Raw genomic sequence first — 13,153 nt, forward strand, 5'->3', positions numbered from 1 at the left:
ATCGCAGCACTCTTCCCGCAGTTCATCCACAGTGAGCACATCCATCGCGTAATAAGTTTTGCGGGCCATCGTTTTGGCGCGACCTTCTATAGTCCGGAGGATACCCTGGACTGCTACTCTCCAACTCCTGGAAATCTAACGGCCTCCTCGGCGGTTTGGGTGGCACCCTCGGCGGAGGTGGCTTGGAACCGTCCATGCCGGCGACCTGCCTGCACTTTGGCACCGCACCTGGCGGGGCTTGGCCAGGGGCTCCTGGTCCTGCGGTGATCATTGAATCCGGACGCCTTCGCTCATCCGGCATGCTCTCCAGGGCAAGCTGAGGCCGCTGAGCCGCAGGCCTTAACACCCCGTTCATCAGCTTCATCATTTCCAGGAAGCCCCCATCGAATCTCGTCCCTCAACGCCTGATTGATCCCGCATTCTTGGGCTTTCGATTGGTCTCCGCCGTCTGTGCCATTAACGGCCGACCTTGCTGCGGAATCCAGGATCGTTGAGCCTTGCATCGTTATCGCCCAGCTGCAGCAACTCATCCGCCGCGGAACCAATTCCCCCAAGGATCTAATGCTGCCTTAAGTCCTGTTGCATCTCGGGGTCCGGTGGCACTTGGTGATCATTTTTGCTGCCTTGTCGCTTTTCCATCCTGATTATTTGTAACCCTAACAGGACTTCTAAGACCCAAATTTCCCCGAATTCAATGTGACAACTAAAAACCCCAAATTATATATAAATAAATAAATTATGCTCAATGCCAGTAATAAATAATATATAAATACCACCAAATAATATGCACAAAAATATTAATAACATGAAAACGAAATCATAACATATATTACAAGGCAAATAAATCAATAAATAATAATTATAAATAAATAGTAACAATTAAATCAATAATAAACTATGTATAAATCAGAAATATTGCCGGGAAATAAATTAATAACAAATAAATACCTAAGGCTAAACAGATTCACACAAATAATTAAGTCCTAACAAAAACAAGTTCTTCAAGTCTCAATTTTCCTTCCGAAAGTCGCCAGTTAGGGACTTTGGCTGTTTGCAGGATCGCATAGGATTTCCTTTTGAATTTGGGCTTTTCATTCAAGTCGCGGTGGTCGAGCTGCGGGTGACGACGTCACGGGTCAAGACCACACATTTGAGTTTAAAACCGATATGATATGAAAACAAAAATACTAGGAAAACCCAAGGATCTGCACAAAAACAAACAACCCAAAAGCAAACATTCATTAAATTACGTTAATAAAAATATGTCAAAGTTTTATCACAGTTTGTGGTACAGCCTTTCGTGCATATTGCACGGACAACCTGGGATGTCACCGCCAAGTCACAGCTAAACCCTGTGCACTGTGCCTCGGGAACAATTGTCCTTCCTCTAGTGGATTTGAATGACTTTTCCCCACCAGTCCGCATCCACGGTGCAATTGCATGTGGCTCAGGCAAGCTACCGTTCGTGGGCTAGTTGGAGGCATAACATGCGACACGCCGTCGGCTCGGCTATCACATATTTTATTTGTAAGTTTGGGCGCCATATTGTTACGGAACTGCATCTTTCGCGGAGGGCAGTGCCTGCTAGCCACGGAGTAGCCCCTATGCCCTGCAGTCCGAACAATCGATTCCGACTCATCGGACGTCTCACATCACTACCTTGACAATTACCATCACTATCGCAAATCTAAACAAAACAAAGGTTTAATTACATAAAAAAAACTAAGACAATTGACGAAATTGGTGGCTTTGGTGTAATTGCCACAACGCACCCACCCTTCCTTGGGTGCCCTAAGGGTAATGTTGGAGGCACACCCCATCTCCGGCAGACCGGAGTCTATTCCTGGTGGATTAGGATCGGCTCATTTCCCCGTCCTAGGTAACTCACACAAACATTTCGGCAGTTCGTTTACATTTAATTTTGGGTAAGATTAATTATAAAACATTCAGATTTAATTCTTACTCATAAACTACTCTTTTCGTTAGAAACACTTAAGGCCGATCATAGACCGTCACCCAGATTAGAAGTGGTCAAAGCGGCAACAACTCAGAGGAAATTTTTAGACATTAAAATTATAAGTGTTCGGCAAAGTCGCCACATAAATAAATTATACGGCACCAATTTGGAGGCGATTGCCAACCGCGTCACCTAATCCTGAGGAGCTCCAAGGGAAAAGAAAGGACGTGCTGAAAAGAGGTAAGTATGCTAAAGACATCCCATACGTCGTTAAATTTCACGACCCAATTTAGACATAGTTGGACGCGCGGCTAGGGTGCGGAAACAAGCCTCTAATTCCAGATTAGAATTCACAGTGAGTATTTGTCCATATTTTTGACTGTATGATTTTATAAATTGACTAAAATTTATTTATCGCAGAGTTGAACGAGATATGGTCGAAACTGCAGCAAGAAGAAAGAGACGGCTAGCGGCGAAAACCAGCGCGAGTCCGCACGGACTATCCCGAGGATAGCTCAGCGTCTGCGCCAGAGGGGCCGGAGGCAGTGCGTCGGTGGTCCCAGAGATGACCACGTAGTCAGCGCGGGTATTCGTTCCCGAAACGGACTTACCGAGGGAATCCCCGTATGTGGCCGTCTCGGAGGCAGTTGCTGGAGGCTTTGATGCCGCTGCTGTTGATGCTGCTGATCGCTGCTGCGTCTGCTGCTGCTGCTGATCGCTGATGCTGCTGCTGATCTTCACACCAGGTTAGGTCCGCCAGGTATGTATTTTCCTTTCACGAGTCTTCTGAAATTCCGGGGCCCTATAGATAGGGTCCCGGCGGCTTTAATACTTTTAAAAATCACTGTTATTTATAAGCTTAAGACCAATAAATAACTACTCACTTTAACTTATCTAAGCACCAATTATGAATTTATGAACTCCTATTTTTTTTCGTTCGTCTACGACTTTTTGCAGCAAATGACGTAAAACCATGACCTACACCGAAATGGGTCAGTGAACGCAATCAAGGCCATTTAACCCAGGTAAACCGGGCTAAATTTAAATATCTAGATCCTCTCCCACTATCAACAGTCGGTGTCACCACCGAATCTTAACGATAGCGCAACCTGCTGACGTATCAGTTTATTTTGGTATTACAAAAAAAATCTTAATCAGTATCAATATATTTGTCTCTGTCTCTGAGCTTCAATGAATCCGTCAATGAATGAGGCGAACAATGTAGTGTCATACCCGTATTTGCATTTAAAAAAGCAGGAAAAAAATGCTTCTTAAAAAGATTTATAGAGCTTCTGACCGCCTCAAAAAATTCTGCTTACGCCACTGTGACTTTTGACGGATGGTATTTCGCGGATGATGGATACAGGACAGGACGTTTTCAGTCATTCTATGCAACACTACAATCTTGGCGCATAAGCGCAGTCGAAACTTGAGAGGACAAAAGCCTTTTCGTTGAACGGATGATCCATACGGTTTTGCCGTTTCGAAAATTTCCAAGTTAGTCCGCCAACGAAATTCGACGGACTCATTTATGCGATGGTAAGTCAATGATCACTGATCCCTGAAGGATTTCTTACGATAGTTCTGCTGAACGCATATGATATCTGCTTATGATCAGCAAAATAGGAGTGTCAAAATTGTACGCTACAAATAAATATCTGCTAGCGTATATCGATGGTATAAAAAAATAAATCAAAAATCATGAATTCTTTAGTTATTTTGCAAAAATTTTTTGATTTAAAAGTACAGCGACAAGAGAAGTTTTGTGGCCGTACTGGTCCAGATTTTGCTTTCAGCTAAAAAAAATAAATTAGCCACTTTGCCTTTCTAAATACAAAAATATACTTGTACGTAAACTAATGAAGAAAATTGACAAAACCCGATAAACGACAGTAAAAAAAAACCAAACCAAACCAAGAAGACAATAAATAATTTTAATTTATTTTCGGGAGTTTTACAACTGCATATATAATTTATAAGAAAACTGAGTTGAGCTCCTCCGCAAAATTGTGCCAAAAATCGGCTTTCAGTTGTTTAATTTTGTGCATGGGGCTTTGATGGTTCCAGATGGAATCACGTTCGTAACCTTTTTCTATTAGATAATCACACATATCATCGGAAAAAAATTGACATGTTTGACATGTTTGTTTTTGAAACACCTCGATAACGATAGCTTTCAGAAGAGCAAACTTGATCATTGATTACTGTTTCATTAGTGATCAGTGATCAAGTTAACAGTGAAAAATTGAGCATTCACTACGTCACGCAATGATGACAAGGAACAATTGAAATATGGCTCCGAAGCAGCAGGTGTGCACAATTAAGTTTTATATATATATATATATATATATATATATATCGTGCTTTATATATTTTTCTCACTGCTCTCTTTTTATATTTATATCAAAAAAATCCTATCCAATAAAATGTTTTTTAGTATGGCATATATAAGCATTTTTTTTAAAAACAACGTATTTTAATAAAAATTTGTCATTCTGATCGCTTATAGCCAATTCACATTAGCCTCCATCTACCGTTTACCGCCTACCGTTAATTACGGTGCATACGTGCCATCACGAATTTTCCCAAAATATTCCACCGTCAACTTCTGCTGTTCCTATCTTATACCATATCAACCAGTAAATTAAGTATATTTTGAATAATTACAGTATTTGTTCGGGGAACGACGAGAAGATGGTGACAAAGTGAAACTCCAATTACACTGACACCGTCTAACGTCAAGGGTTCTTATATAAATAAATTTATTTAATTTCTTTTTTACAGCGTATTAAAGGTTTAGTATGTAAAAATATTCTAGACCTGTGTTTAAATGATTTTTTCTTTTACACACGAGTTTTTTATAATAAGAACATTTTTATTTTTATTAAAACATATATACAGTCATCAACACAGCAACCAAGATAATGGCAGCAATCATTTAATTGTCCATGGTTTTACTTCCCTCAGTTTACATAACATTTTGTTTTGAGCACTCGGAAGACGCACACATTGAGGGTTGTCGGCAGACATTGGCTTGTAAATAAGAGTTTCACTCTTTCAACATCTTCCCATAGATCTTCCAAAAAATACAAGATTGTGAATATGTTTTTAGTGTTCAATTGATGTATCCGCGTGCGAATAGGGTATAGTTACAAGAAAGTTATTTGGTTTTCCTGTTGGTTCTCTGGCGACACTTACACCTTGTGTTTGCACTGAACAAATAAAATGCTTACATTTGTATAAAGCAATATGTTTCGGTTCACTGTTTCAAATTTTTTGAGAATTCTTTTGGTATAAAAGTCTAGAAGGCTTAGTTTCACACAAGTATTTTTTGTTATAAATTATAACAGCTGAGTAAATGGAAGACACAAGTTGAAAAAGGACTTTAAAAAGATATTGCAATCTATTATTCCCAATTTGTTTAACATACATTAAAGTTTAATAAAAGGTTTAATCATCTTGTTATTTACATGTTTTTGCTTACATGATTACAAAATACAATTCCTCCAATTAAGGGTGGCTTATTGATTTTAGAGGAAGTTGTATCGTCGCTGAATGTAAATGCATGTAGAACCCGCCGTTAAACAGATATGCAATCTCAAGGACAAGGTCAGCAACTATCGCAGCTGCAACCAGCAGCCCATCAATTATTACAACATTCGAATGCAACGGAAACTAATTTAGCCGGAAAACAAAATGAACATCAGTCTCTTTCATCTGTTGGTAAGCAAAAATCAATCACAATTATGCATATGTATGTACATATGTACCAATGTGTGTACATGCAGTTGCTCCATCGCATAATGGGACAGGTATTTTCTTAAGATAAATATGCTTTGAAACTGTAAGAACCGGCCTTAATCTGAGTTTATTTTGTTTTTTATTTAACCTTTACATATTTATATTTGAATAACATTAAGCGACACAAGAAAGGAAGCAATTTCCGGCAACTCGAAGTTCATACATACAGTGACGAACTTAATTATTGGCACAGTTGACATGTCTGACTTTAACATTACTTTTCTCCACTAAAAACTAAGATATAAATTTAAAACAAATTTTATTCTTATATATCGATAAATTTACAACAAAGCAAACTTTACTTCATTCTTGTATCACATTTCTAGTGATTATAAAAATTAAAATTATAAAAAAACGCCTGTTTTTTGTTGAACAAAATTATTGGCACACTTAGCCAAAAATGATAAAAATAAACATAAAAAATCGTTTTAAAATTAAAACTAGTATTTTGTGGCTAAGCCCTTATGCTTAATGACTGCCTCCAATCGCCTGGGCATCGAAGAAACTAAGTTTTGGGTAGTTTCTGAACCAATATTGTGCCACTCCTCTACCAGTGCCACCTTCAGCTGGGCCTTCGTGGATATAGCTCGTTTTTTTACCCGTCGATCCAATTCTTCCCACAAATGTTCGATAGGGTTTAGCGGCAAAGTATGTTTTACATGATGTGCGGACATCATGAGCCGTATGCTTTGGGTCATTGTCGTGTTGAAAAGTGAATGTGCCTGGTAAGTTCAACTTTTCGGCACTTTTTTTTAGATTTTTGATAAGGATATCTAAATAATACATTTTGTTCATGATTCCTTCAATAAATTCCAGTTCGCCGACACCAGCGGCGGACATGCAGCCCCACAACATGACGCCTCCACCACCATGTTTCACAGACATAGCAAGGTTTTCTTTACGGAGTTCCGTATTGGGCTTTCTCCAAACAGTTTGGCGGCCATCAGATTGAAAAATGTTGAATTTACATTCATCGGAGAAGATGACATTGGTCCAAAAGTCTGTTGGCTTACTCAAATGTTATTTTGCAAAGGCCAAACGCTTCTGCTGGTTGACTTTTGAAATAAGTGGTTTTCTTCTTGCAACGCGGCTTTTGTAGTTAGCTTCGTGCAGTGTCCTCCGAACCATAATAGGGTGAATATCTTTTCCAAATTCATTTTTAACTTCAGCTGCAATCTTTGTTCAAGAGATTTTTGGGTTCACCTTCACCTTCCTGATGATCCTGGCCTGCTCCCGGTCAGTCAAAGCTTTGGGTCGACCAGTATGCTTAGCACTCTTCAACGATGAGGCTCCTTTAAAACGCTGGACAATGCTTCGAATGGTAAAACGGCTTCTATCCATCATTTCCCCAATCTCAGCATATGATTTGCCTTGATTATGCAAATATAAAATTATTTTCCGTTGAGATTCAGTGGTTTCCTTTTGTTTGCCGCTCATTTTAATAAAATTTGATCAATTTTGTTTAAGAATAAGGCACTGCGTGGTTTTTAGCTTGAAAATATATAGCCACGCAATTCCGAAAAAAAAGATAACGGGACTTTTGAAGAAAAATCTAGCCAGATCGATGAAATTTCGACAAAATAGTTCACTATTACCTAAGTGTGCCAATAATTTTGTTCAACAAAAAACAGGCGTTTTTTTATAATTTTAATTTTTATAATCACTAGAAATGTGATACAAGAATGAAGTAAAGTTTGCTTTGTTGTAAATTTATCGATATATAAGAATAAAATTTGTTTTAAATTTATATCTTAGTTTTTAGTGGAGAAAAGCAATGTTAAAGTCAGACATGCCAACTGTGCCAATAATTAAGTTCGTCACTGTACGTTCATAACCTTGCAGGTAATGCAAATATAAAAATTCTTTGAAACAACTAAACAACAACATATAGGTACATACGTACATATGTTTAAAAACATTAAAGCAGAGGTTTCCAAGCCTATTTCTCTTATTCCTCTTTTTTTGTTGGATTGTTCATCGATATAGGAAGAGCAAAGTCATGCATGTTTGTACATGTGCTGCTCTCAGCATAGCAAAGGCCAAGAACAAGAAAAAATTTGCGTGCTCCCTTACACTCTTCATTCGTGGCCTCGCTGAGCAAAGCAACAACACTTGCGCATGGTCTTTACTTTTTTCACGCTAATCGGAAGGCATTCTGTGGGATTGCCGAAAACTTTGCACTGCCAGAAAGCACTTCTTGTCTTTGTTGCAGGAAGATTGGTCTATACCGCAGCGGTGAATTTTTTTTTTGTACAGAACATTTTTTTGTACATATAAAAAAATGTGTGACTAAAAATTTAATTTTGATAAGAATAATATTCACTTTTATTTTTTCGGTGCAACGACTTGAAATAAAACAAAAACTAGCACCAATGTATTTGTGTTTCATTACATTGGTATTGGTGTTTGCTCTGCCATAAGCAATGTTTGGGCACCCCTGCATTAAAGCTAAGATGATAATCAGCTGAAATATTCGATCGTTCCTATGGCAGCTACATATATGACATCGTTTTAAAATAAAAAGCGTAACTGAATTATTAAACCATTCCTAAAACCAAAATACGCGTCAAATTTAGAATTCTAAAAAAAAAATTGCATGTGTTGGGCAGGACGTTTTTCCTACGACTTTCTGAACGACTAGCTTACTTAGCGGAAAATCGCTAAAAATAGCTAAACTAGCTTTAACTTCTAAACTAGTAATGCTACAAGCTACAGACAAGTGATATACAGTGACGAACTTAATTATTGGCACAGTTGGAATATCTGACTTCAACATTGCTTTTCTCCACTAAAAACTAAGATATAAATTTAAAACAAAATTTATTCATGTATATCGATAAATTTACAACAAAGCAAACTTTACTTCATTCTTGTATCACATTTCTAGTAATTATAAAAATTAAAATTATAAAAAAACACCTGATTTTCTTTGAACAAAATTATTGGCACACTTAGGTATTAGTAAACTATTTTGTCGAAATTTCATAGATATGGCTAAATTTTTCATCAAAAGCCCCGTTAACTTTATTTTCGGAATTGCGTGACTATACAATTTCAAGCTAAAAACCACGCAGTGCCTTATTCTTTAACAAAATTGATAAAATTTTATCAAAATGAGCGGCAAACAAAAGGAAACCACTGAATCTAAACGGAAAAAAAAATTTTATATTTGCATAATCAAGGCAATCATATGCTGAGATTGGGTAAATGATGGATAGAAGCCGTTTTACCATTCGAAGCATTGTACCATGCGTTTTTAAGGAGCCTCATCGTTGGAGAGTGCTAAGCACTCTGGTCGACCCAAAGCTTTGACTGACCGGGAACGGGCCGGGATCATCAGGAAGGTGAAGGTGAACCCAAAAATCTCTTCAACAAAGATTGCAGCTGAAGTTTAAAATGAATTTGGAAAAGATATTCACCCTATTACGATTCGGAGGACACTGCACGAAGCTAACTACAAAAGCCGCGTTGCAAGAAGAAAACCACTTATTTCCAAAGTCAACCAGCAGAAGCGTTTAGCCTTTGCAAAATAACATTTGAGTAAGCCAAATTTTTTAAATTTGATGGCCGCCAAACTGTTTGGAGAAAGCCCAATACGAAACTCCATAAAGAAAACCTTGCTATATCTGTGAAACATGGTGGTGCAGGCGTCGTGGTGTGGCTCTGCATGTCCGCCGATGGTGTCGGCGAACTTGAATTTATTAAAGGAACCATGAAAAAAAAGTATTATTTAGATATCCTTAACAGAAATCTAAAAAAAAGTGCCGAAAAGTTGAACTTACCAGTCACATTCACTTTTCAACACGACAATGACCCAAAGCATACGGCTTATAATGTCCGTATGTGGCTCGCACATCATGTAAAACATACTTTGCCGCATCCGCCTCAATCTCCAGATCTAAATCCTATCGAACATTTGTGGGAAGAATTGGATCGACGGGTAAAAAAACGAGCTATATCCACAAAGGGCCAGCTAAAGGTGGCACTGGTGGAGGAGTGGCTGAATATTGGTTCAGAAACTACCCAAAACTTAGTTTCTTCGATTCCCAGGCGCTTGGAGGCAGTCATTAAGCATAAGGGCTTAGACACAACATATTAATTTTTATTTTTAAACGATTCTTTATGTTTATTTTTATCATTTTTGGTTAAGTGTGCCAATAATTTTGTTCAAAGAAAATCAGGTGTTTTTTTATAATTTTAATTTTTATAATTACTAAAAAAGTGATAGAAGAATGAAGTAAAGTTGGTTTTGTTGTAAATTTATCAATATATATGAATAAATTTTGTTTCGATTAATTATTTTAGTTTTTAGTGGAGAAAAGCTATGTTTAAGTCATACATGTTAACTGTGCCAATAATTAAGTTCGTCACTGTATGTCATTAAAAAGGTATTGTCAAATGCTAATAACAATGCCTTAACATAATTGGTCTAAATAAAATAGTTTACAAATTATTTTATTTTTTAAATTTTTTTACAAATTGATAAAAAATGTTAGAGCCGATTTTTGTTTAACTTTTTAACTCAACTTTTGGTATGTAACATATTATTCTGCATAAATTCTTTCGAAAGTTATTAAGCAACGTAAACGGCTACTTTTCTCAGTTAAGAGAAGTTACCGCTGCTTAGGCAAGAATTTCCTCTTAAAATTATCAACCACCAATTTGGTAAGGAAAATGCTTTAAAAAAATGGTTTCAGGTTTAAGAAATTTTCATTAAACAATTTTATTTAATTGTTTTAAATTTAAATTTAAAACTTATCTTCCCGACCCTAACAGCATCATAAAGAGAGTCGATCTCGTCCACTCGTTTCTACGCAAGCTATCCCATCAGTCTTAAAACTATTGGTAGAATTTGAAACGAGCCGGATCGGACGACTATGTAATACTGCTTCCATGGGAAAATTCTAATTTGGTTGTTTTTCAGTTGTTTTAAATATAATTCGATACAAAGTAATGGTTTATTAAAATCAGTCAACGATAGCAAATAGCTGTTTGTAAAACATAAAAGCATCAAAATCAAAACATTGTTGTTTTAAAAAATTTTAAAATGGGATGATCGCACCTTCAACATATAAAATTTCTGGTTGTCTTGAAAGAAGTCAAAGTTGCTTGTGATATCAATATTTTCACCATTTTGCTTTACAATCTGTTTAAAAATGTTAAGGAATCCTACTATTACATTGTAAATTTGTTTGATAATAAAAAGCCTTTTATCGAGAATTTAGTGTTTTTATTTTTTATCAGAAATATGATAGTGTAAGATTTACATATAAACAACAAAAATCTAAATTAACCCATTTTATGTGGTTTTAAAGCATATTTATCTTATGAAAGTAGTTGTCCAATAATTCGATGGGAGCCACTGTAATTGTCAATTTTCATTATTATCCGGCCAAATGGTGGGCGATTGATTGAAGCCATGTTATACTTAATCCCCATGGTTTCTCAACTTTAAGTCATTTTAAACGCAAGAATCAAGGTTATTCGTAATTAAAAAATTATGATGGGTCTTGGCCGGCTCAAGATATTGTAGTATAGTTTTACTTTTATATTTAAGTCAAATACACATACCGGTTTTTTTCTTCCAACATATTTAAAAACCCGTCAGTCTTTAGAAATGGATATGGCAGTGTCCGTTCTTTCCATTGCTGAGTTATAACTATTTTATATTAAATAGTATTTATAATATATTGTAAGAAAAAACAAGAAAGGCTTGTTTTACAAAAAAAAAGCACTATAAAGACAAAAACCGTGAGCCAGCCAAATCCATTAATTATAAAATAAACATATCACCGAAAATAACAAATATTTATTGAATAAAATTAAAATAAATGATTTTTGGTTTTGTCCAAATAAATGAAAAAATATTTTTTCATATGTGAAAAAAGATTTGTTTATGGGAAAGACAACCAAAATGCCACACATTAGTTTAAAAATAGAAATTAAACGCACGATAGGATCAATTGAAATTATTTCTTGATTTTATAAGCTGTGCTTGGAGTTGCAGCGATTCTGTATTACTGGCTTGCCGAACGCGACAAATGTAGCGAGATAAGAAAGGCGAAGAACAATAATCATGCAAAGCTGTATAAAAGCACTGCTTGTGCAGCGCACACCTATGAGCATTTCATTAGGTGCTGGCGCTCTGCTCTAAACATATTTCCCCCGTTGGAAGAGGCACGGTTCCAACAAATGGGGTTCGATGGGCAGAGCGGCTAGCTTGGTGAAGGCCCTTTTGGTAAGACCTGTATCTGTCCGGACCACAGCTACTCTTACGACGCCGTCCTTTCCGGGTATGACTTCATGGATGCACCCAAGCTGCCATTTCATCGGTGGAAGGTTTCGTCCTGAAGCCTTACAACACGACCGGTTTGGATGTTGGATGTTTTGATCCGACATTTGCTTCGTTCTTGCAACAGGGACAAATACTCTCTGCTCCATCTTTTTCAGAAGTGTTACTCTGTGTTACTCTTTGCCAACTGCTTAACCGGCCTTCGCGAAGATGAGCTCAGGAAACCTTGTGGAGCTCATACCTTTGAGGAACTGCGCTGGCGTAAGCATCTCAAAATTTTCAGCGCTTTCTGAAATTGGACAAAGTGGACGGGAGTTAAGGATGGCAAAAATTTCATATGCAAGAAATTTGGCCGATTTTACAGCCGCCCATTATCCACCGAAGTGTGGGGCACGCGGTGGTATGAACTTCCAATCAATCCCATTCGCTAAACAGGATGAAGTTATCGAAGCCGTGTGCGGTTCGCTCAAAAATAGCCCCTTCAGTTCCGCTAGCTCTCGCTTAGCGCCAACAAAGTTTGTCCCATTATCACTCCAAATAGTACGTGGACTGCCTCTAAGGCTAATGAATCTTCCCAAAGCTGCAATGAAAGAATCCGTTGTGAAATCCTGGACGACTTCCAAGTGGGCAGCATTCGTCGAAAAGCAGAAAAAGACGGCGATGTAGCACTTGTGGGGTGCTTTTTCCGGGTCTCTGACTTGTGATAGAATGGTCCAGAATAGTTCACTCCTGTGGTGTGAAATGCTGGGTTAGGCTGAACTCGTTCTGCTGGCAGGCTACCCATCACGTGTTCCCAAGCCAAAGGCTTCATCCGAAAGCATCTGACGCATTTGTTGATGACGCTAGCCACGAACTTTCGGCCTCCAATTGGCCAATACCTTTGCCGTAAAGCAGCGAGCAACGCCTGTGGTCCTGCGTGGAAATATTTCTCATGATAATAGACGATAATCGCCCTGGTGACCGGATGATCCTTGGGTAACAATATGGGATGCTTTGCCTCGTAGTCCAAGCTCGCATTTTGAAGCCTTCCACCAACGCGAAGTAAACCCTCGGAGCTATGTATTGGGCTCAGAGAAATCAGCTTGCTCTTCGGAGGACAGGGT

At 37.7% G+C, this 13,153-nt stretch overlaps 1 protein-coding gene across 1 annotated transcript in view; it reads left to right on the forward strand.

Moving 5' to 3' along the window:
* Positions 1 to 5,288: 5,288 nt before the first annotated feature.
* The window catches only part of LOC128263962 (UDP-N-acetylglucosamine--peptide N-acetylglucosaminyltransferase 110 kDa subunit), a 266,337-nt gene continuing 258,472 nt past the window's right edge, over positions 5,289 to 13,153 (forward strand). Inside the window, exon 1 of the mRNA XM_052999241.1 lies at positions 5,289 to 5,680. Within this exon, the coding sequence (XP_052855201.1) occupies positions 5,548 to 5,680 (133 nt within the window). The 5' untranslated portion in view covers positions 5,289 to 5,547. The remainder of the gene's footprint in view (positions 5,681 to 13,153) is intronic.

Source organism: Drosophila gunungcola, unplaced genomic scaffold (assembly GCF_025200985.1).
Source record: "Drosophila gunungcola strain Sukarami unplaced genomic scaffold, Dgunungcola_SK_2 000035F, whole genome shotgun sequence".
Classification (NCBI taxonomy): Eukaryota; Metazoa; Arthropoda; class Insecta; order Diptera; family Drosophilidae; genus Drosophila; species Drosophila gunungcola.